Below are 25,620 nucleotides of genomic sequence, written 5' to 3'. Positions count from 1 at the left end.
ACAAATAAAGCGTTTTCTTTAAAATAAATACAACTAAATGACAAGTGGACACTATTATGGACAAATCAAACGTTTAACAGGCCAAATAGCTTAGTTTTGGTTTTAGCATCCCTCAGTTTTTAGGGTAAATTATCAATAGTGTACTGTATTTACACTTCACAGTGCAAAACACTGTTTGCTTGATTGACTGCATATATGTTTCCTGCTCCACTGGGTATGATGCAGAGGCTCGCTGGATAATTAATAACTGTCCTTCTGCCATTGGTGCTGCTATTTATTCTTTAAATAGCAGAAGGTGCAGCATAGTAACCAATACTATAACAGGCCCTGGACACTGCAGAGAGCTATCACACATATTTGTACGTAGCTGACACTACATCAGTCTAAATAAATAAATATTTAAAGATAATGTTTGTTTCAAATAAAAATAAAGAACTAAAAAATTCTATATAAGCTTGGTTACTGTGACATTCATTCTAACTCTCAGGGTGCTGTGAACTCTACATAAAGCAGAGAAAAGTGTAAGAATACATGTTCAGCGCAGCTCCTTTCATGATAAATTACATGTCATTAAATTTAGCTATTTAATGAGAAACTTCATAAAGTAGCAAAAGTATACAAAGTCTGAATAAGATAATGAGTTTGCTAAAAGAACGTGTCCTTTAAAAAGATACGGACTTAAGGATTGCTTTCAGTCATGTATGAATGTATCAGTTCTTGCATATTTTGCATTAATTAATATGTTTGCTAATGTTTTTGTTGCTTTCTTTGAGTTTGTAAACCTTAAGTGTACTCAATGCCTCCAATCACTTTGAATACTGGCCTACTTTATAAAAGTTTCCACATGTTGCCGTTCCACACAGATTAACAGTTCAAAATCAAGGGGTGCTTATGCTGTACCCTGTGTGGGTCAGTGCAGCTCAGTGCAGAAAAGGCTCTCAATGCCCAAACACTAATTTGATGGGGAATTCATATTCATTGTCACTAAGCACATGTATACTTGCTGTGTGTGCAGCGCCCCATTCATCATTACCATGATTTTCTCTTTAATATTTGGGTGTAGTGAACACTGGGGAACTTTGCAGCTGCTACTGAATTCACGCTTTGGGGATTTAGCAAACAAAAGAAAGAATTCGTATAAATAAACAAACAAAAAAAAAAAGCCTCAAAGTTAGCTTTAGCTTGCTGATAGTGATTAATAACTCAAAAGGAGTGAGGGTTTTATTTTGTTTCTTTTTTTAATTTATTAATCTATTTATAGTTTTTAATTGTATCTCTTTGGGACCAATGGTGATAACTACAATCAAAGTTATTACAACCAAATGTATATGAAACAGCAACATATTACTTCACTGGCAGTGCCCACAACATGGTGCCATATTTCTACCATCTTTCTCAGACTAACCTGTTATGTGGGGCCAAATGTAAGTGACGAGGCCTTGACGCAGGGTTATTGGTTTCATAACTCAAGGGCCTGCCAATAGCTGTCTCATCTTTTAAACATTGAGTTGTACAACTGCAGCGAGGCTGTCAAAACTTTGTGGACTGAAATTGGATGGGAAAACTTTAGACTTTGGATGTTAATGCAGGCTTGACTAAAGCTCAGAACATGTTGAACATTAAAAGACTGATGTGAAAAGAAAGTCTGGTGGTTTATGTGATAACTTATGGTCAGTCCAAAGCTTGAAAACATCTGTTGACACAAGAACCAGAAGAAACAAAACAAATTTGCTTCCATGAGCCCCTTTTTTAAGCTTCCTGTCTCTTGATGCAATTTCTATTCTAGTCTTTTTACAGTCATACCTTACCGTTGACAGGTGAACTGTGCTTTGGCAGGTCTCTTATTTCATTTTAAGTGATAAGCAACAAGAATAAGTCTCAAAGGTGTGACCATCATGCCCTCTTAAGTCAATTTGACAAATGACCAGCCACGAGCACAAAATTCGACAATGTCAAGTAAACAGGTGCGGCCCTGGCTAGATCATTTGCCCAACCATTTTAGACTAGCCCCAACCAAGACAATGTATAGGCTGAAAATTAACTCAGTAAAGAAAATAAATAAACAAACACTACTAGCAAGCTTATTATTGTTCTCTCATTGGAAATTAGTAAGCCTCTGTATATGAATTACAAACAAGTTAATCCTATCAAAGTCATGCAATTTCAAAGCTAGGACCTGTATCAGTAATAATGAGAGCGGTGGCTAATCAGTTGAACAGAAGAACGTATAATAGCTTTCACAGAGGCCCTGCCCTCCGAGGGAGAGGGGGGTGACAGGTTTCAGGGCTGTTTTGACGTGACGATCCATAGTCGCACCAAGGAGTGCTGACAGCCTCCATAATGGAGAGCGCATAAAGCAGAAACAAATCAGGGAGGCTAGAAGCGAGAGTCAAAGTGTGTGTGAGAGAGATACACAAAGTGTGTTCTGTATGACAGCTACCTTTGAGTCAGAAAGGTGTTTTTTTTTTAGATATAAAAGGCAAAGCAATATTTCTAAAAGATTGATTTGCTGATAGTGTGATTTATGGAGCTGGATGACAATGTTGTGAGTCAGGATCAGAGGTTGAAGATGCATTAGCACACTAGCACACACAAACAAAAATTTTTGATATCCACTCAGCATATTGTATCAAAAATAATTCCACTGAGAAAATACAAACTAACCTTGCCAATAGAAAAACACCATGTCTAACTGCTATTGCTACGATCATGTAAAAAATAAACAAAAAATATATATAAATCTGTGGCTGCTGGACTAAGAAGTTTGTCTCTAACTTCCTGTAAAACTGACATTTACAAATACAGATCCATTTATAGATTCAAGGCTTTCAACTAACAGCAGCACAATACTGTCCATTCATTTTATTTCCATTTTGGGAAATAAAGTGTTCTTTTAAAGCTTTAAAGAAATAAATGTAGTAATTCACTGCAACAACTGAACATTTTCACTAAAGCATGAATGCATAAAGGAATGACAGGCATGATGGAAGCAGCAGGGATGAGAGGACATCACAACACATCTAAGAAAAAACAAGCAACTTTTCCAGAAAAAGGCAAGGAAGCGGACATTGTGTGTCATCTGAGGAGATCTCTTCCGACTGCTCTCTTCACTCTGCATGGAAGTTGTGTGATGTGTGTCTGTGTGATGCATGTCTGGAGGAAACATTGGTAGCTTTCTTGTGTGAATGTCAGCTGCTGCTCTGCTGTACAAGCCAACGCTCGCTCGGTGATTGATGTGAGCCTGTGTTGTGTCCGGCACGAGCGCTGTGATTTCTTTTCTGGCTGCAATCAATCAGCCGTGAAAACCTGACCAATGGTTAAACACAGGAAAGCATCTTTTGTTTCCTTGTGGATCAATCACAAAGGCCTGACATTTTCAGGGTTAAAGCTACATATGTGCTCTCACATCTTTGCTGACAGCTGTCACAAACATTAGCTCATTCCAAATGTACGAGCAAATGCTTAATTTCATTATATGGCAACTTTTAACTTAGCCCCTTATTATAGTTTACAACACTAAATTTTACAATGCACCATTGAAGCTTAGAGGCTTGAGGTATTAAGACTCACTTGATTTTATAAGAGGGATATAATTAAGAACTGAGTCTGTTGTTTACTCTGTTTTTCTATCAGAGAGAAAACATTCCTCTATAAAAAACGTGATCCAGTATTAAAGCTATTTCACTGACAATTAAATGCTACCAAAGTGTTCATCCCACTGGTTGGGGTCATGAGGAGGTCTGTCAAAGCATTACTGCCTGTTCCTTGATAAAGATTTCGGTTGATCCCAGTGAAGTGGATTAGGTTGTGGGGCCATCTGACCATTTACAGCAGCAGTGGAGGAAGTGCCTTTAATCTACTGCTCTTACTAACCACAAACAAGCATCTGCGCCTGACTTCCAATGATAGCTTCACTGAGCAACACTCCCCCAGTTACACCCACTACCTTTATTGAAAAACCTTTATGTTAATGAGATTTAGAAGATGACTAAATGACACAATTGAAATAACCGTCAATGAAAAACGGCCCTGAAAATGAAACTGTCGACTCCACCTTACACAGCACCGAGTTAACAGTGACAAGCCGGCCCATCAGCCACCTTGTTAACCTTTTATAAAATCTTTTAAATAAACCCACAAATTTTACCTGCCTGAAAAGAGTCACATTTACATTGAAGCTCCTCAGCTCTGAATGTGCACTCGGCCACATCACAGAGAAATCTGACATGGCCTAATTGTGTCAAATCTATTTTAACCCAGCCTCTTTTTCTATGATGGCTTCACTGGTTCACAGGCTCATGGTCACTGTATCCATCCTTCACCTCGACTGATGAAAGTTGGCACTGTACCACCAAATATTACATCAGTGCTCTCAGTGTGAGCCGCTGTACGTTCATGCTTTTAGTGAGTCTTTGGCCTTCTATTCTCCTGTGCCCCTGCGCCATTCCAGCCCATCAGCATTTGACAATGTCAGACAAATGCACTTAGAATTGAAAGTAGTAAGAATCACGTAAAAACAAAATGGTTTGGAATATGTCAAATAAATATCCAAATGGAGAGGTCACACTGAAGATCAGCATCAGTCTTGGAAGATCCAGAGAAAGACAGAAATGGAGGATGTCTTGTCAAAGACTAAATGCCATGAAAATGTCAGAGCAGTGTCCCTGCCTCCCAAAGGTCTTCTCTAAAAAAGGCATTTTCCTGATTCTGTTTGTGAGCAATGCCAATTTGTGCATGGTAAAAGACATTAGCTGTAACCTAATAAGATTCAAGACAATCAGACAGAGGCTGGCTCCAACCTGTTCAATAGAAGACTACTATTCTGTGTTCTGCAAAGAGCAGTTATTTATCCACTTAACCTTAAGGCTCAATTATGCTTCCAGAGGTCTCAGTGGCATCCGCAGTATTTTGAACGCACATGCGGCAACCACAGGGCTTGTGCATTTATAGTATTTTTGGGGCACCTACAGCATTATGGTGAATTTAATTTCAGGTTATCCACGACCTTTTTCAGTGAAATGACACTGCATATAAGTGATTTGTGCTGCTCCTGCAATGGGCTTTGCAAAATGTCATTTTGTGGTTGGTGCGTGGAAGCCAGAGACTACCCATCATGGACCCTCCACAAATAACTGCACCCTGCATACCACAGAGGCCACTGTAAGCATATGAATGAACGCTGCTCTATCAATACCAGGAGCACTGTGGCTCTGAAGGACTGATGTTAGGCCAAGCGTTTAATACAAACATTGTTCAACCTGTTCCTTCAAGCAGACAATTGAGCAGTTGAGATGTTTATTTTCCCTAAACTAAATACTAGAAGTTGAGTCTAACAGCAAGTTAAGCACATCTCATATTTTATGTATAATATGTGATATATGAAGCATAAAATATAGTGTCTTTTTTTTGCAGCAAAAAGGTGACGGTACAGTAAGTCACCCTTGTCCTTTGTATTTTCATTGTAATTAAGAATTTCCATTTCTTAACATATGAACAGACTTTCCTGGATGTAAAGAAAGAATCCCACATTATGTAGATAAAATGTAGCCAATATCTTTTATTTTAGTATTCCATTGGAGGACAAAATGAAATAGAATATTCTGTCATGTTTAGCACACTAAGCAGATTTTCTCACTTTCAACTTTCAATTTTAATAGTAGCTTCAAATGCCATGTAGATTGTGGGCCAATGTTCATAGATTATACTACAATACAATGAAATCAGCATGGACATAGACCCAGAGATACACACAGGACCTAAAGAAATACAGGCCAAACGTACCGGTAAGTGTCCCCTTTATGTGCGCAGACAATGGGTGTGAATATGTAGATTAAAGATATGAAGGCTGTGAAAGAGCAGCTGATATACTAAATTCTTCAAACCTGTCATGAGTAATTTGGCCTTCCACATCACCCTGTCCTATTTTCTCTCTCAGTCCAGTTCCAGGTCAGTGGTCACAAGTCACACCTAATTCAGGTCATTTTCAGATCCAATAATTATTTCTTGTGCTGTTTGCAGCATTCTTTCTGTTATCTGAAATGTGTACAAACGCTTTGGAAAGACTTTGGCAAAAGGATTTATTGCAGTTATTCTTGCAAGCAGTGAACAGGAATAGATTTAGACTGAATTATAATACATCATACATTTTTTCACCCATGCTTTGGCAATGTTAACATATGTTTCCCATGCCAAGGCCCAATTGAATTGAATTGAATAAATAACTGTAAATCATTTACTTGATGTTCACAGTTGGCATTCATACAATTTTAAAAGCAGGGGTGACATACTGTATGTCCCAGTCATTCAACTCCATTTTAAGATCTATAGTCTGTCTATTGTGTGACATTTATGCCACCAGACAATTAAATATGAACTTTGGTGAAAATGTTGAAATTTGAATGTTGATATTTAAATTTGCATTTTCAATTATTCATTATTTATTTTGTGTGAAATTTTTCAATATTCTCTTTTAGTTTAACAGAACAGGTTCATGTTAGTGTTCTGTTGTAGCAAATGCATATTCAGATTATGTATATATGTATGTGCATGCACGTGTGTATACGTGTGTTTCTGTTTTCTGACCAACACTAAGCTTTGCATTGCAACAACAAACTGCTTTGATTTCTGGGGTATTATGTCTTATTTAAATAAGTCATTCTTGTTTTAACCCATTGATCTCAAATAAACCAGCAGAGATTAATATTAATGAAAGAAACATAGACAGACAATTAGATGCTGAGGATGTCCTCAGAACTAGTAAGTTTGTATTCAGTTGCAGTACTTCCCCAGGATGTGAAGTGACATTTTAATTATATCACTGATGAAGATAAATCAGGTTCTTGTTTACTGTTGTCCTCTGTGGTCTTGCTTTTGTAATAAAACTCGTGTTACATTAGTTCTTTCAATAATGAGAAGCAGTACTTCTGAATACCAAATATGGTCTCTAAGGAAGATGATCTTAAAATGAAGTTTATGTATGATAATTCAGAAGATCTTTACTTTACTACCTATCACATGCAAACACTAAGAGCAGCACAAAACACACTCAATGCACTCCTTTGGCACTGCATACACTGTGCATTCAGACTGATGCTAATGACATGCATTTAAGGATGCAATGCATTGTATTTTAGATAAAAGATGGAACGGTTTTGAGATATTGAAATTGCTGTAGATTAATGCTTGCACGCACTAGGAATTATTTTCAAAAAACAAGAAAAGAAAAAGAAATGATGCTCAATACTCAGGTATTCAGAAATTTTCATTCGCAATGAAAAGCAATCAAGCTAAAGCAATCACCGGACTGAATTGGACTTTGAGGTTCTGAAAACAATCTCAAAACTCTGTACCAGACAAAGAGGAGATATTTCTCATGAGCCACACTATTAGAAGAGGTTTAAATAGAACTGCCTTATGAACTGAACTACCAAATGATATAATCATGAGTGCTGCTCAGCAGGCATGATCAGTGAGTAGATACCGGAATTAGAGTCAGTGATAATGAAGGAAGGAAGGGGCTTGGCCAAGATTTAGAAACTGAAAGGGCTTTCTCCCTCCACTCTCTCTATCTCACATACATACACAAACACACACACACACACACACACACACAAATGAAGGGAAATCATGTTACCATGCATAAAAATTTCCCACCTGCTGAAGTTGGTTCCTCACCATCTGCTGCTGTTGAGACACAGAGGAGGAAAAGAAGGAGGAGGGGAAGAGAGGAAAATTTATATTAGCTTTATCACAACTATGTCACAGTATTCAGTGCTGCAACTGTATGTAACACTGCTCATTCTACTATACTATTATTCACACTGTGCACTACCATATGTGCAGTAAAATTTGACATGTAATCCAAGGGAGGATACAGTATGTAAAACCAGACACACCTGCTACCTGTAGGGTACAACTTCCAGCCAGCAGAAATACTCCACACTGCTGCCATGAAGCGTAACCTACTGTGTCACAGCCCATCCCCCATTTATACACTGCTACTATGCTATGTCCTGGTCGGTGGCCTTTGACTAATATGTGTTCATCTTTCTGGACCTGTGTAGGATTAGCCCTTGTGGCATACATACGTGCTGCATCCCAGCTCGTAAGCGCATGTCCAGCTCCATGGCTGAGATATGGCCTGTCTACCATCATTACCACAACCCTCCATCTCCATCATCACTCGTAAACATTGCTCTGAAAATGTGCCCAAAAGCTGGATACAGCCACAGAGGCAAAAGACCAAGGGTATCAGATGCATGGGATGACATAAAATTGCCATTTTTGTTAGGGATGATCAGAAAATGTGTTTCAGGATGAACCAATTCCCCTGGAAGGGTTCACTGGCTGGATGGATGGACAAACATGAATGTATTGGGATTTGGTGTTATGAAGACCGTATTAAATATGCATGTCTGTTATTTCTCAATAGCTAATGATACAGTCTTCCAATGAGCATGCTAGCTTAATTAAAGTATGATTCAATGTCATGTACATGTTTTCATACACAGCGTTGAATACTAATTAGGTATTAGCATATGGAGAGGTTTAAGACCACATAGATCATGAGGCAGACAGGGAGACAGTTATAGATGCCAGCATTTCATGCAGCTGCAACTGCATCCAAATCCATCTTAGAAAACTAATCAAGTCTCATTTCCAATCGTAACACAGAAGAAACATGCACAGATTTCTCTCCTTTTCACAAACCAAACATCAGTGCTCTGTCAGTCTGCACTCCCTGTGGTGTTTTTGGATGTGAAAATAAAATCACTTCACAAAGATCTCTCTGAGGGTTTTAAAGACTTTTTTTATTGCCAATCTAATTTAATGTGGTACTTTATTTCTGGGTGGTCTGTATTCAGTGTTTCTACTAAATGTTTATCAAGACAAGCTGAGCTGACTGTTTTGACCAACTTAGGACACCCTTGGAACAAATGATTTCAACTCAGACAGCAGCCGTGAATCTTTTCTCAGCAGCTGCAAACTGAAGGGGAAAATGACTCACTCAGACAGCATTGTGATAAACAGACAGAATTAAAGAGTGAACCACAGCCTTTAACACTGGTTAAAATTTAGGAGAAAGCTTAAATTGAAGTCACAAGGAGTCAAAGCCAAGCACTTTCCCAACCTCTCATCGGTCTGGCAGTAGAAGTTCCCCTTTGTGTTTTCCCATGCATATTGGCCAATGTAATCCCAAAACGAAGCACATTCCACGCTTCATTTAATGCGGTTTTCTTTCTGCGATTTCCTCTCCTCTCTCACCATAGGGGTCAAGATGCACACATGCAAGCCCGCAGACACTCTATATAGTGTACACACACAATTACACACCAACAAAGAAAAAAACAAAACAAAACCAACAAACGCCTCTGAGTGGAGAAACTATTCACACCCACACATAAACACACATGCTGAGAAGATAGAGATACATAAAAAGAAGGGTTTTTTGTTTATCCAAGTGTTGAGGTGGCGAATCACAAGAGTGCATAAAATACAGAGGGATGAATTCACAAAAGGATTGCGCAGCTTTTGTGGCCGCTAAACCTGCACAAATAAGAAAAAAAGAAACCATGTAATTCTCAAAGCACCCGCAAAGGGTAAAATGGACCCCTTACTGCGCTGCAAAGCCAATAGCATATCGGTGCTCTGGTGGTATTTGCATGTATTTAAATTAGGTAATATGCACACATTTGGCGCCAAATTTGCCCCTTTCTATGCAAGTGAGCCTCATTGCAAAAAAGGTCCAATTCACAAATACTAGCGCTAATAGCCACACGCAGTTAGAGTGAAATTATTAGCATCTTCAGAGAGTTGGTGGTAACTGAAACGCATTTATAAGGGGTGTCACGCAAAGCAAATAGCGCATCACAGTACATCATATGTTCACAGATGGCACAGACAGTACACCATGAGGGAATGAAACTGTAAAACAACATAAAACCTGCTGCTGTGAGAAACGGATATGATGGTTACGCACTGTAACAGTCCAGCATGGAGCAGAGTAGGAGAGAAAACAGCTCTTCATGCACCAAGAGGCATGAGGGAGAGCGCACAGTTAAAGCCCCCAAATAACAAACTCTGATAAAACACTCCATATAGACTGAGTAAAAAAAACCGACAGACATCCCGCAGATTGAAACTAATGAAAGAGCAGGGGGAAAGTATTGTTCTTGCAACTGCATTTATAGCATTTTTTTACTTAAAAGTTGCTTAACCATGTCACGTGATATGATACTTCAGTACACTTTAAGAACAATACTACTGGGACCACTACAGAAAATTGGAGATGAACATTTAACAGATGCAAAACAATGGCAAATTGCACTTAGCTGTAAAACTGTGGTCGTGTTTGTGCTAAAATATCATTAGCGCAATATCTTTTGTGAATCGGACCTTAAGATGGGGCAGACAGTGGTTGAAAGTGATGCGCAATTCATGGTGCTATCAGCAGCCGCAATTAATTCTTTGGGAACTTGCCCCTGAGTGTTAGTTGTACAATACACTGTGCTGGCAAAATGTATCTTCAATTGTTGGTGTTCCCTACAGATGAGTCAAAACACACCATGCAAGTTGCATCACATGGGTTTTTCCCATGGAAATAAACATTGCTATTTATATTTACTATTATTGTCTGACAAGAGACAATGTATCCCACATTTAATAAATAGATTGGAAGATGAGAAGAGTGTTTGCCACTACTTAAATAGTGAAACAGCACATTTGTAACTACTCAGTTGGTCACCCATACTGAGTAAATGTGAGTAAATGCCTCAACGGTACAGAGTTACAGACAAAACTGCCTTAATCTCACATATGCATGTGATGTGTAGTAGGACCTATGGACCTAAGGACCTATGGAACTTATAGGACAATAGGTCCTATAAGGACTTATGTTTACACTTTCCTGACAAGCGAACGTTTGTAGTCTTGAGAGTATTTATTGTCCTCTCTAAGTGACACATGTAAGCACGGTTCATGCCTCATTTCATACCAACAGTCAATATTGGTTTCTCTTGACTATGACGGTGTTGTTTCCTTAACCAAGTAGTTTCAGTTGCCTAATCTTATCCAGACCTGGTGGAAATAACTCTAATATTGTGTTACAAAGCCACAAAACAAAGAAAAATGTCAAATAACATACTACTAGGATAGCAGGAAAGTGAAACTATGCTGGTACTTCTACACTCAGTAATAACGACAAAACAAACCCCAAAACTGGAAACATGACTGACAACATGTGCCTTTCTTTGAGCATTTAAATGTTTCTGTTCATAAAATCCTCTGTCAATATCCTTCACCATAAAGTTGTCAAACCAGTGTATTTTCCTCAGCAGTAGGGCTATAAACAGATCTATAATGAATCTTGAAGCAATCATGATTTACCACTCGAGTGTGCTTGCATCATACTGTATCTGTGATTTAAACACTAACATTAAGCAGTCGGTTCAGTTTAATGTCTATCATCAAAAAGTGGTGAAATCCAAACCCCATCCACAAATTTCAGCTGTAAACATAGATAACATAAACTTACTTTAATATTCTCCATTATTTAGCAACAAAACTATTCTGTTAACAACCTACAAATTAGTTTATATAATCAATTGAATGTGTTGCATGGGAATTCTACAGGCATATGACTGTTTGCTGGTGTTTTTCTTACAGTAGTTAGCCCAGGTACCACAAGACGATGTAAATCTTGTGGTTATAGTCCTAAATGTATTAAGATAGATAGATACAGTAGATAAAGAGACAGAAACACAAGGACATCACCTAACATATTGTTCCATTTTGTAAAACAACTACTTGACACAAGGATACATCTTGGAACTTGGAACTTGCACTAATAAATATGTAAAACATGGAAGGTTCTGGAGATGACTTATTTAAATTGTCCCTCCTCCTTCCCAGGGGAAGGTCTTCTCTGTTGCACGATGAGCCTCAATCCTGGGACATATTGGTTTAATCTGACTGACAGCCAGGAGGCAGTAATAACCATCCGTAATCTAAATGGGAACCAGCCAGCCTGTCCAGCATAGGGCCAATAGGTGGAGAAGGAGGGGCCGGTGCACACGACGAACTAATACAAAACACACACACACACACACATATATATACATATACATATATATATATATATATATATATATACATTACATACATATATACATACATACATACATACATATATACATACATACATATATACACATATACATATATGTATATATATACACATATATACACATATACATATATATATACACATATACATATATACATACATATACATATACACATATACATATATATACATATATACATATACATATATACATATATACACACACATATATATATACACATACATTCACACACACACACACACACACATATATATATATATATATATATATATATATATATATATATATATATATATATATATATATATATATATAAGATGACAGGTTTGGGGAGGGGTTGTGGGAAATGTGTTCATGTAATCTTTCCTTTCATTTCATTAGCTGCAGTTTTGATGTAGTCACTTTCTTTGGAAAAATGACTGAATCCAACAGATCCACAACAGAATGCCAATATACATAACAACTAAACGTTATTTTGTTTATACAGGGCAGGTGACTGGGCATACCCTTTAACAGCAATGACCTGCTTTACATGCACACCCTCACATCCAGTCACGCAGTATAAATAATATAAAATCAATAACACAATATTGATCAATAGTACATTTAAAAACAAATATAGAATCGAATCTACAATTGCATCTAATAGTCTACGTTTCTTCTCCAATAGTGATCTTGGGCTTCATTTATAAAAATAATTTCACAAAACAAGTCTGGCCTCAAAATCCAGCCACCGTGTTATATACAGTTACTTTTACCAGCAGCCTAAAATAAGAGCAATGTGTTCAAGATGTTGAACTGAAGGGGGTTAGCAGTGAAATCTGGCTAAACAGAAACACCTCTGCTTAGTTAAGGCTGATCAGCAGGGCACGGATCATAGCCAGTGATCAAGGACGGATTTGCTCAGCCAAGTTTCTAATATCACTTTTAATTTAGTACAAAATTGAACTAGAATATCAGTAAAACGAGTCCTACACTTGGTAAAAACATAATAAAATGTCACATATTACGCATTTGTATGACATTTTAGTTCCAAATGAATGGCAAGATTTTTGTTAATGCATCACCAATGATTTGGAGATTCATAGAGTAGATGGTCAATGTGATATATTTGTATGAGGTGCCAGGAGGAAAGTGGTTCACCTGAAGTGAATGATTGTGAGAAATGCATTTGGATCGCAGTAAATCATGTGATCACAGTATCACAAGCTGACAGACACCAAGAAGTGGATTCAGAGAAGTTGAGAGGGAAAGAAAAGAGAAAAAACACTGTAAGTGGTTTTGCCGACAGTGAATACAGACAACAAAATGCCTACTTTGATGAGGTAAATACATTTGGATCGTTTCGAGTGGGACGAGGTTGCATGAAATATTTTCTGTGATTTTTCTGTGTTGTTTGCTTAGCATTAGCATTAACCCCATAACCCTGTAAGGCTTTCATTATAAAGATGAAAGTATTGTTTTGATGTATCCACATTTGTCTGGGTGAGAGGTCTTTACAATGATTGCAAATATTGTAATTATGATAGCAATCTATTACACAGTCGTGGGAGCCAGAGTCTGTATGTTGTGTTTGATGCCATTGACCTGGTGGATGTTTTGTACACTGGAAAGGTCGTGGCGGAACTTCTTTTTAATGTTTAGTTATTAGTAAGCACTGGCTATTTGCCAACCAGTGTTACATATTGTTGGTTATACATATTATGGTTGCACCTCAGTAAAAGTAAAACAGTTTCTTGCTTGGTTGTATATAATGAGCTAATAGACAAGATTGGTCCAAGATATCAGGTTATACTGTAACTGCTAGTGTTACTGCACTGCACTTTAGGCATTTGGCAATGACAATGGTTATTTCATGTAACATAATTTCTGATCTTTGGAGTGATTTTAGTTCATGGGATAATGAAGGTAACTATCACAGACAATTCAGCTGGACCGATGATTGCACATACTTGTTCTAATGAAGAGGATAATGATGCCACCAAATTGTCTGCACACAACACATCCTAAAATAATATAATTCAAAGTATTGGTAGTATTGTATATTGTGAACAGCAATTGTAGGAGTTAGCAACAGTAAACTTCTTTGTATTGATTAGGTTGCCAAACTTTAGTGATTAGCTGGGATTTAACAAATGAACAATCCCAACAATGATGTCTAGACAGCAGTAAAATTTGAGCTCCATCTGACATGATGGCTCTGTAAAGCTTATCACTCTTCCCTTCATGGCCAATCGGCCCAAGACAAAGTCAAAAACATTCCAGGTAATGGATCATATTCCCATTCAGCAGTGTAGCATCGAGAGTGACAGTCAGCTGTCACTGCTAATGCTGGCAGCCCAGACACCACTCACTGGGGCTGACAAATCCTGTTTGTCTCTGTCAAGCGTCTCATGTTACGAATCTCAAGCAGTAAAACTTTTGTTGGAGATTTCATGTTTCTTTCCAGCATTTAGCAGTGAGTAGGAGATATGAGCTGTTTTAATTATGATACAGTAGTTTGAAAAAGAATCCATAAAATGATCACAGAAACCAGTTTAATTTGCCACAGGACTGCATTTAATTACTGCCTGACTCAAGTCGCAGTTTAAAATGTTCCATGTGTTTTCATCCATAAATGAGAAGTATACTGTAAATTATCACAATGAACTTGCCAGGCAGCTGCAGAATAAGAATGATGTAAATTGTTATAGACTACTTGAAATGTTAATTCTAGGTAAGAGTCAGCAAATCAGCATTTACACTCACTAAGTTTGAATGCCATATTACTTGGTCAGAATATTTGGAAAAGTAGACTCACTCACTTAAAGTGTGAGAACACATTTGAGACTTTTTGTTTGTTTGTTTAAGGACAGTTACAGTCAGTCCAGCTGGCAATAAACACAGAATTTGTCATTTCGTTTTTGCTTTTCCTGACAGAAAAAAACAACAACAATGTTTATAGTAGTTTGTTGCAAATGAGGATTTAGTTAGCTGCACTGTGGCACATATGGCAATTTGTGTACATGTGCTACATTAGCACTACAGATATCACCTTTCCTTGTACCCCCTACCCACACACACACGCTCACTCTCCAGCCCCCAGCAGATGCTCATCGCACATCGATCTCCCACATAACATCACCCTTAAAAGTGTTTGTTCCATCATAGCAGTGCTTATTAACATTAAATCATCTCGCTATGGAGTGGGTGGCTAACTGTGAAATGACTCACAGACACAATACCAACGATAATTAGGGAGGCATTGTTGATGTTCTTCCAACTAATGACAAGGAAGTGCAGTAGCATACCCCTTTATATCAAGTGGAGTGGTAAACACTATCTCTCTGTAAGTAAATAACCCATCCATCCTCATTTTACTTTTTTTGTCAGCGGAGCAGGAGTGCAGGGTAAAGTCCTCTATTAACGAGTGGCTCTTTGACATGTGGTTTAGGAAGGGAGAAAATACACACCACACTCCAGGATGAGATCAGGGATTTTTTTTCCCCTTACAACTCATCTGGCTTCTACGGATGCTTTACATGCAATTTCAACCTCTTTTAAGCAAGTAATAACACATAAAAGTAGGGATAGTGTGGAAAAACAGGGCTGCACAATATGACAAAATTTATCTTGCCATTTTTGACAGATACTCCGACAGCCGTAAGGTTTACAATGTATAACATTTTTGCTTTAGAGCTGTATTTCCCAGTGCAGTGGTAAAAGCACTGCCTAAACAGTTTATTATGGGAATACACACACTGCTCAGTAAAGCAGTGATGGATGATATGCGTTTCAAAATTCTAATATTAGTTTATTACATTTTAAAATTGGCTGTAGCAGAGTCAACCTAATGAAGTGCACTCTATACTGGAAGAAATGTCAAATAATCTCAAACCATTTTAGTTTCTGTAATGATAATTACAAAATTAATTTGCCAATTGCCAACATTTGAAATATAATGAAACTATAACAGTTATCTGTGTAATTATTATTATTATTATTTATTAGCTGTATTTCTTGACATGTGCTAGTTTCACTAGCCGGTAAATCTAAAAATAACATTGAATAGGGAGACTCAATCAGTATATTCACTGTGAGTCTTTGTTAGCAATTAAAACAAATGGTAACATATTCACAATGTATGTATTGTGTTGCTGAGTCACAATATCAATATGGATTTAACATATTGGCCTTGCCTAAAACAAATCAGTGATCTTGGAGTCATTTTCCTTTGACAAGTGTGCCTGAGTTAAATGAAAAAAACCATAAAACTGTTTAAAATCCATAATTTCTCAGACTGTACACTGTATGTGATTGCTTGTGGAGGGGATGTTCAGTCAAATAGAGCATCAAATTGCTATTCAAAGCATAACATAAAGGAAAACCCATTGGCTCAGATTGTCTACAGGGAAGTGTTTTTGTAATGTGGTCAATACAGAGTGCAGACATATCCAAGGCCTGATTCATACTGTGTTTTTGACATGCAATCAATATGTTTTTTAAAGTCTGCTCTTAAGTGTCAGTGTGCAAAACCAAGTGTCAGCAAATAATATATGTTTTCAAAAGTGCTATTGTCAGTATTGATTGTTTATACCCTATAGGAGGCTTACTCAAGAATACAGAAGTAGAAAAGATCTAAAAATAAATAAATAAAATGCAATCCCTGATGCTGGTAATTGAAGTTGTGTACAAATTCTGAGATTAGACAGATTTATCAGGAAACAGATAGAAAACATAAGCATGATGCATGCCATCCAGCATGATAACAAAACTATTGATTTCCAGAATAATTATTGCTATCCTTCCAGAAATAATACCAAACTGAATAACAGTTGTTGCACTGTTTAAGTTAAAGACTATACCAAAAGAGTGTGAGGGTACAAAATAGTTGCTACAACTATCTGCATTAAATGTATTGTGACAAAACAGCATGAAGACCATTATTGCTGCTATTGAAAAATAAAAAATTATCATAACAAGCTGTTATAACATACACAACTTTTGCAATACAATATGAACATGTGGTCAGATCAAAACCCCCATCTTCTCTAGTTTAACCTTTTGTGGCTTTTACAGCAAATAAAACATAAAGCAAGACAGCTGATATATACAGAGAAGGCCTCCCCTACTAGGAATAATGTATATTTATTTGATCTATGTATGCACATGACTAATGCAAGTAGGGATTATAATCGCAATAGTGCCAAGAAGAAGAAAAATGGAGGAGGGTGGTAGAGAAGAAGAAAGGGAAGGAAGCAGAAACAGCAGACTACAGCAGTACAAGCCAAGGAGCAAAAGCCTCTATATGAGAAAGCTCACCACCATCTTCAATGATGTGTTGAGGATTTTCATTTTTTTATTTATTTTTTTGTGGAAAGAATGTAAAACAGGAACAATATCACCTGTAAACACATATGATGTTATATACCATTTAGTCAAACATGCTCCAGTTTTATCATTTGTGTCACAGAACGCTGCTGTCATGGGCTTTGGATGCACTTAACGCAATTAGTGCGTTAGCATGCTAGCAACATTAGTATAGCTCTCACTGTGGTAGCAGTCCACATTACTGTGTATTGGTAGTGTTTGGTGTTGTTAGCTAAGACCTGAAGCTAGAACGACCTCATTATGAAATGGCACATGAGCTTTTGGTTGATTAAAGCGTCTGAGGAGACGGACATTTGTAGGACCAGGAAAGTCTCCTTGGACTCTGTGAGGAGCGGATGTCTCCTGCCTGCAACAGCTTCATTCTCATTCCTTGTCTGTTCTCCATCTTTCTGCCCATGCTTCAGGTAACATCCCATGGAGTATAAACTAACATTGCATGTGTGTTTTATTTTGGTAGCTCGTACTAGCCATGCAAGTCTTTTAGGCCATTAGCTCCCTTTTGGTTAAGGCACGTTATTTTTTATTTCAGTTGCAGTGAGTGTGCGTGTGTGAGTGTGGACTGATTAAGTTAAGTATTGGAATTTTGTCGATAAGTAGAGAATGGTTATTTTCCAAAAAGGGTTATTCTTGGAAAATTGAGTGAAAATCTTTGGAAAAGGGCCACTATTGTGCATATTGTTTTCTTATTTATTTTAGATATTTTATTTTATTTTAAGTGGTTAAAATATTTGTGTTAACTTTTAAATTGAACTTAAAGGTTCTTATAGAATGCAACATTATCATAAACCCTCAGTCTTAAGTATCCTTTCAAACTTTTCAAACTCCTGAGACTCAAAACACTGAGGCTAAAAATCAACAACAATTAGCCTGGCTTAGATAATCAAACATGGCTGTTGGCCCGACATGGCTTGCGCAAGGCTCTTTTTACTGTGTACTCCAGTATTTGGGGTATAGTGTGGAGTGTTTTTCTTTTAATGGTGTGGGAAATTCTTTTTGAAGTTCCTGGTTTAATGGACTGTGTTTATAAATGAGACATTGAGTTGCACTCTAAAATCATCATCACTGTATTTTCAGAAGTTTGTCATTTTGGAAACTGTCAGTGCTGTGTAGTGTCTATAAAGCTTAGTTAAGAATGCATTTTCCAGAATGAGAGTTGTGTAGGAGATGTGAAGGTTTTTAAGTAAGCTGTATTTTCTAATTAAATGGCTAAACTGGAATTTTATAGAGGTTCATTTTTTTTGGAAACTGATATCAAACACATTACAGCGTTAATTTGTATTTTTTGTGGAGGGAACAGTTTAAAATAGTTACATGTTTAACTTTGAACAATGTTTAAATGAAGTTAGAGACTAACTAAAAATATTTAATGTATTTGGTTAAATGCTTAAATGCATAAATGCTTTAATGTTGACATTGTGATATTATTACATTGTTTTTTTCTATTTAATATTATTTGTTAAGAATATGAAATGTGATAAAGCTAACTAACTGTTTATAGTAGATGTGATGCAATACACACAAAAAGTTAGTAAAAATGTTAAACATTGACCTTTACTGTTGATGCAACTTAATTTTCACTTTTTGCTAACTTACAATAAATGGTTGGAAAATGTTGCCTCATTTTTCTAAGTTATATCAAAGTAACAGTTTTTACAGTGTGCAGTACTTCATAGCTATAAGCATGTAGGCCTACAGCAATAGTCAGTTATTGACCACATCAAACATCCACACGGGTATCAAAACCAAACATCACAGTATGATACAATACGGCCAACTAAAGCAGTGCACAGTAGGCCTATACTCTACAGATCGATGGACTATATTCTAGTTTATCAGCATAAATAAGACACGAATAGGTCTAATAGCAAAACAGCCTATAAACACAAGAGCATTAAATCAAAAACAGAGCACGCCAGGCTGGCTAAGGGATAGAGTCCTCATCAACAACGATCAAAGTTACCCATCACATACAGATGAGCACAATCATTTCTTGGTACAATTAAGGCATCAAATGCAAGGGTCAGGTATCAACAAACCAGCCTATAACAACACACACATGCATGAGCATTGTAAATACCAACAAAAATAGGCCAGGCTGCCTACAAGGGATCCAGTCCTCATCAACACCCATCACATACAATACAGTGCTAACAGTGAATAAAGCAGTTAATTGGGAATAGCCCTTACCTTAAAACAGAAGCAACCACAAAGACCTGGGTTTTTTTATGATCTTTGAGTTAAAGTGAGTGAAGTTTACAATACTGTGCCACCATGCTTCCATGGTGATGGCAAGAATATCTATATCAGTATCTTTATTAAAGTGAATTAGTGATGAATCACCCTCATGCATGAATCATACATCAATAGCCTATAATTTTACGCATGATCCAGGATTATGAAGATACAAAAAAATAGAAATGCATGGAAAAAATAGCATATTGTCAATATTTTAGAGACCCCCCCAAAATTTCACAAATTGTGTTTTCAGGGGAGCGCATGTCTTATTAATAGGAGCCAAGCTCCCCCTGGCTCCCCTGTAGTTCGCACCCTGGTTTAAAGGTCATCTTGAATACTCCTCATATGCAGCCCTGCTTTATATTCAACTGAAGGTCCTGTGAACGTTTATATGGAAGAATTGTCCATGCAGTGATTTGTGTCATACACATATTCTGCAGAAAGAATACACAACGAGAACCACATCACTGTAAGTCAGCATAACTGACATGAATACTATCAGAACAGCTGCAATGTGATGATCATAGTTTGTGACCAGTTAAAATGTTAACAAAACGCCTACTATACACAAGAGCTGTTTTTTTTTTATTTAAAGAAAATAGCTGAAATAAAAGAAGGCATCAATCTACACCAACAAGTGATCTCGTCTTCCAGTGTGTATCTTGTTGTTCACCAAATGACAAAGAATCCAAACTTGAAAGGGTAAATTGGCTCTTTGTTTCCTTGCCAAGTGTGTAATTTGTTCACATCAAAGAAGAGAAGAGAAAACCCTGACTCATTCCACTGTATTCCACATTGTTAGCGTAGAAAGGGTGAAACTTTCATTCCTCCTAATTGGATGTAATAGCTAGAGGGAATAAGATAGCTTTGGCCTCAGGGAGGGGGAAGCGAGAAGAGAGAGAAGATGTTTACAGAGGGCTGAAAATGCTTAACATCTATGGAAGAGTAGAAAGACAGACAATGTGGTCATAGTTATGGAGGGCCACAAGTGTCACAGAAATAGTAATAAAACATTTAATTAATTAATAACTAATTGCACAATAAAAATAGGCATTAATACATTTGTTTACAAGTTAATTTATTAATCTATAATTTTATAAAGAGTACGGTCTAGACCTGCTCTATAGGAAAAGTGCAATGAGATAACTTCTGTTATGAATTGGCGCTATATAAATAAATTGAAATGAATAAATACATAGACTAAATTACAAAGTAATTCATTATTTGATATTTGATTAGGCAATAAAAAGAGGAAATTTATTAAACAATTTACAAATGAAATATTAATTCATCAATAAATAGTTCAAATTAAAAAGGGATTTACAAACACCAACACAAAACAGTCAATGAGTACATCATTTAAAAATACATTAATTAATTCATAAATAAATAATGGAATTTAAAAAAATTATTTGAAAATGCAGTTTGAAGATAAATAAATAACTGGATTCCCAAATTTAATTTTAATCAGGCATTTAAAAGGACAATTGGTATAAACTATCTGTAGGCGGACTATCCAAATAGAGTATTTGTAACATTTCAACGGTTTCGCTTTGTCCGTAGATGTTTAATAGATTATCAATACAGTCAAATCAAATTCAAATTGGGCCTTGCGCTGGTAAAACGAGGTAAACAATGCAAATTAGCCATGGAAATAACAAGCTCTCTGATTGGTTAGAGAGCCGCACCTGCCTAATACCAGTTGGTGTCCTTGACTTTTTTTTCCCGGTAGTTTTTACATTACACTTCACCATTTTACATAATGGTGAATTATTGTGTTTGTGCAGATTGCACAAACTCAGCCTGTCAGGACATCAAGTCCACTGTTTCCTAACAGAAAAAGCTTGCTACCTACCTAGCTTTTGTGCCTGGTGCGTGTTGCAGGTGAAGAGACAGGACTTCACTGATGCATCTGTAACAAAAAACGCAGCCGTGTTCGGCACTCATTTTGGATAGGAGGATTATGTTCCCGGTGATATGATGGAGTTCAGGATGAGATAACGAAGCCATGGTCCTGGCTGGTGAGACTGACAGTTGCTGCGGTAACTTCAGTACACACAGCTGCTACATCAGGTCCATCGTCAGCAGGCGGCTGGTAACGTTACTGCCACTGGCGGAAAATTTATGAGCTGTGCACCATAAATCTTGATTTCTAACACTTACTAACTTCCAGATTATTCAGCATAATGATTTGGATAATGAGAAGCAACATGTGGGAAGTATTTATTGTTGTAAGGCAGCATAGCTATCTTGTAAAATCCACCAGCTGATACGACAAAATGGATAATGTTAGCTAGCATTAGCATCCTATTTTGTAAAACCTACCACATGAGAAGGCATAATAGGTAACCTCTGTTTGCTAACATTAGAACCCTAAAGTCTAGTTACACCTTGGTGACTTTCTTTGCACAGCTAATACATTTATAATTTATTTTCATTTGGTGTAATGTTGGTGTGTTATCAAGTTTTGGGAGATACTACAAGTAGTAAAGGGACAGACCAGATGTACCTACACCCAGTGTTGCAGTGCTTATAAACCCAGAGTAAGAGGCCTTCTCTCCACTGGCTCCTCAACCACCATCTGTGCTTCACTGTGTTTCACAGTGTGACCTCAAACCTTCAGGGTCGTGTAACTTTACTCCTATATCTAGCATTAGCTGTGCATGTTCTATAGCAGGTTTTTTTTTTTATTACATTTTGTTTCTGTTTTTGGATACTGCTTTAAAGTGGAGGGAGGACCTGAAGCTGTGGACGCCAGTCAGTATTAACCACCTGTACTGGAGTGGAAGCTGCAGTCCACATCCAGATGTGATTTTGAACCGTGTATACAACATCCCTGAACACTGCGGCATGCTGGAACGAGGTACAACATAACTTGTACAGTGGCTGAAAATAATTAGTGGTCCATTCTTCAGTGGTGCTGGTTGGTGCTTGGTTTATTTTGGTTTCAGTGCACTCCAGCCATAAAATATTGGGGTGGTAAATGTCCCAGATTGTGCCAAGAATTGCTTGCGTTGTTATTTTATAAAGGAGATGCAACACACCAACCTTTGTACTTAAGTAAATCACAGGTAATTATTTGGAGTAAAAATTATGTTTTGAAAAATGTGTTAAATTCTCCAGCTTCATCATATATGAATCTTTTTTTATCTGCTGTTTCAGCCCAGCAGCCATTTTCAAAATAAAGGGTAAAAACAAATGAACAAGGCATATACAAATCACACACACAAAAAAAACATTACAACCCTTATGAAGATAGAATTTATTGCAGGACTGTTGTATTGGACTGCATTAGTTTTAGCTTGGGGTACCTAATAAACTGGAACTGAGTATTTATTATTTTTGAATATTCCGTGCTGGTTCCCAGTTTTCAAGTTGAGATTAATCTAAATCAATTTGTTTTTAAAAGTTTTCTCAACATTGCAAGAGAGCATTTTGAACATTTTCACTGTTTACTTATGATTATTGTACTCAGGTGAAAAACGGTCTGTGTATATCTTGATGTAGAGCCAGATGTTAATTAGTACATTTTCTATTAATAAAATATTGAGTGCTTTCTAGTTTTAAATGGGTCAGTTGATTATTTTTTTGACCATACACATTTGCTACATCCACATACATATTCTAATATGTTCCAATCTTGTGTTTTGGTGGGGTTAACTTTTGTATTGAACGTGCCTTACTGTCTTAACTGCAATTCATAAATGTAAGAATATATTAATAGCTTATTATTATTTATACAGAACATGTTTGTAAGGCATTGTCTCCAATTTACTCTATCTACATAGTAAGGTACTTAGCTGTTCTATTCACAAGTTCAAATTGGTAAAGTCAACTTTATATATAGAAGATCAAGTATATGATTTAAAAGCAATGATTTCTGTTTAGATAACCTGCTGACTCAGCATCAGTACGTACTTTATTACCTTGGTCCACAAGGCTTTTATTCTAATTGTAGAGAAAATCGGACAATTCAACAGAGTAATAGATTATCTCTCTCTCCCCTTTGATAAAGTTAGAGCACAGTAAAACATAGTGTGGATTTATAATATGCAGTGTGAGATACGACTGATACAAGCTGATACTCACGCATTAGTCTGTTATGTTGTGTTAATATGCATGGCTAACGTTAGCATCACTCAATGTAGCCCAGCTCATTTAGGAGCAACATATAATGCTTAGATGTATTTGGCTAGAGTTATTAGTTATGGGGTTATGTTAGCTTGTGAAAATATTTCTTGGGAGTCCTAGCAATACTAGCTAGCTACCGTTAGAAGTTAGCTAGTATGCTCTTCCCCCATGGACAGATGGCTTTCTTTCAACCTATAACGTTAATGTTAAATCAACAGTATTGCTATTGTTAGCCACGAATAGACCCCTCTTTGCTGTCTAAACAATGTTAGAAAATATAGCTAGGGTATGAGGTGGGTGAGGCTCTCTAAACAATCAGAGAGCTTGTTACATCCCATGGCTAATTTGCATTATTTTACCTAATTTTACCAGTGCAAGGCCCAAAGTGTCATGGAAAGGCTAAATGGAGAGGCTAAAGGGAGAAGCTAAATAACTAAGCAAATCGAATAACTAATAGGAAAAGGAATCCAGTTCTTTATTTCTCTTTTTAAACTGCATTTAAGAGATATTTAAATTCCATTTTTTATTTATGAATGCATTAATGTATTTTTAAATGATGTACTTATTGACTTTATGTTGTTTTTGTAAATCCCTTTTTAATTTTAACTATTTTTTTAATATTTTGTGTAAATTCTTTTATAATTCCTCTTTTATTGCCTATTTAAATATCAAATAATGACTTGATATCTATTTATTTATAGATTAATAAAATAATTTGTAAACGAATGTATCAATGTCTATTTTTATTGTACAATTAGTTATTAATTAATGAAATGCTTTATTACTATTTTTGTGACACTTGTGGTCCTCCACAGTTGTAAGCTGTAATACACAACCTACTGTTCAGAAAGAGCTCTATAAAGATGTGCACAAAGGAGGAAAAAAATCAAGACACAGGAATGTAGACTGGAATTAAAAGGTGCCAGACAGGCGATAGGCAGAAGAGAGAAAGATGTGAAAAGCAGCACATCAAAAAGATGAAATGGGTATCGATAACAGAGAGCATGCTGGCCGCTAAGTCTGTGAAAGCTTTTGGGAGGACCTATGCCAGAGAGAAGAAATCTCGGTCTTCATTGTAGGGACATTTTGAAGATGGGAGAAACCTTAGGTGCTCCTGTGAGGTCAGCCAAGGCGTGATGAACAGGTTAACCGCCTCCAATCAACAGATTTCTACAACTAGTGGAACTGAGGCAGAATGAGCCAGTATTCGTATTTAGAGAGGTCTAACCAGTGATTTCCTTATTTCAAACAGATCGAAAACTAAAGGCTTGGTCAGACCAGCATTTATAACAGGGAAATTTCAGATTTAAGTCATTTCACTGCAATGGAATCGCCGTGACCAGTACTTTTGCTCATGGCTCCAGAATTAATCAGTGCTTTTGTAGAGTTCAACTTTGGTGAACTTTGACATGCGAATTTGAACCGTTGACCAATTGCTGTCAACTGTTTGAACAGTGATGACCTTTGAAGGCCGGAGACCAGAGAGTCCTAAATGGAAGAATATCACCTGTGTAGTATCATCCAATTATATTTAATGCAGCAATGTTGGGAGTATAAACAGTTCCACGAAAGAGATGGCATGGTTTGCAGTCAATCGTGATACAGGAGTGGATGGGACCAATATGGCCAGTCCCTTAGCCAGTTAGCTTAGCTTAGCACAAATACTGGAAGCAGGGGGGATTGTGTGGCACATAAAACCGCAATGTGTCATTTTTAGACTTCCATTTTATGAATTAAA

The 25,620-nt window shown here is 36.9% G+C and overlaps 1 protein-coding gene across 5 annotated transcripts in view; it reads right to left on the bottom strand.

Moving 5' to 3' along the window:
* LOC122876405 (EGF-like repeat and discoidin I-like domain-containing protein 3) overlaps nucleotides 1-25,620 on the bottom strand; it is a 117,749-nt gene that overhangs the window by 74,841 nt on the left and 17,288 nt on the right. Inside the window, exons 2-3 of one of the 5 annotated variants that reach the window (XM_044196711.1) lie at nucleotides 21,607-21,663; nucleotides 7,654-7,683 (exon numbers count right to left, since the gene is read on the bottom strand). The exons of 1 other annotated variant lie outside the window; for it this stretch is intronic. In XM_044196711.1, the coding sequence (XP_044052646.1) occupies nucleotides 7,654-7,683; nucleotides 21,607-21,663 (87 nt within the window). The remainder of the gene's footprint in view (nucleotides 1-7,653; nucleotides 7,684-21,606; nucleotides 21,664-25,620) is intronic. 3 more of the 5 variants (XM_044196712.1, XM_044196714.1, XM_044196713.1) reach the window with 3 other exon arrangements.

The sequence above is a fragment of the Siniperca chuatsi genome, linkage group LG5, assembly GCF_020085105.1.
Source record: "Siniperca chuatsi isolate FFG_IHB_CAS linkage group LG5, ASM2008510v1, whole genome shotgun sequence".
NCBI lineage: Eukaryota > Metazoa > Chordata > Actinopteri > Centrarchiformes > Sinipercidae > Siniperca > Siniperca chuatsi.
Note: the sequence above shows the minus strand (reverse complement) of the source record. Positions and strands in the feature narration are given on the sequence as shown.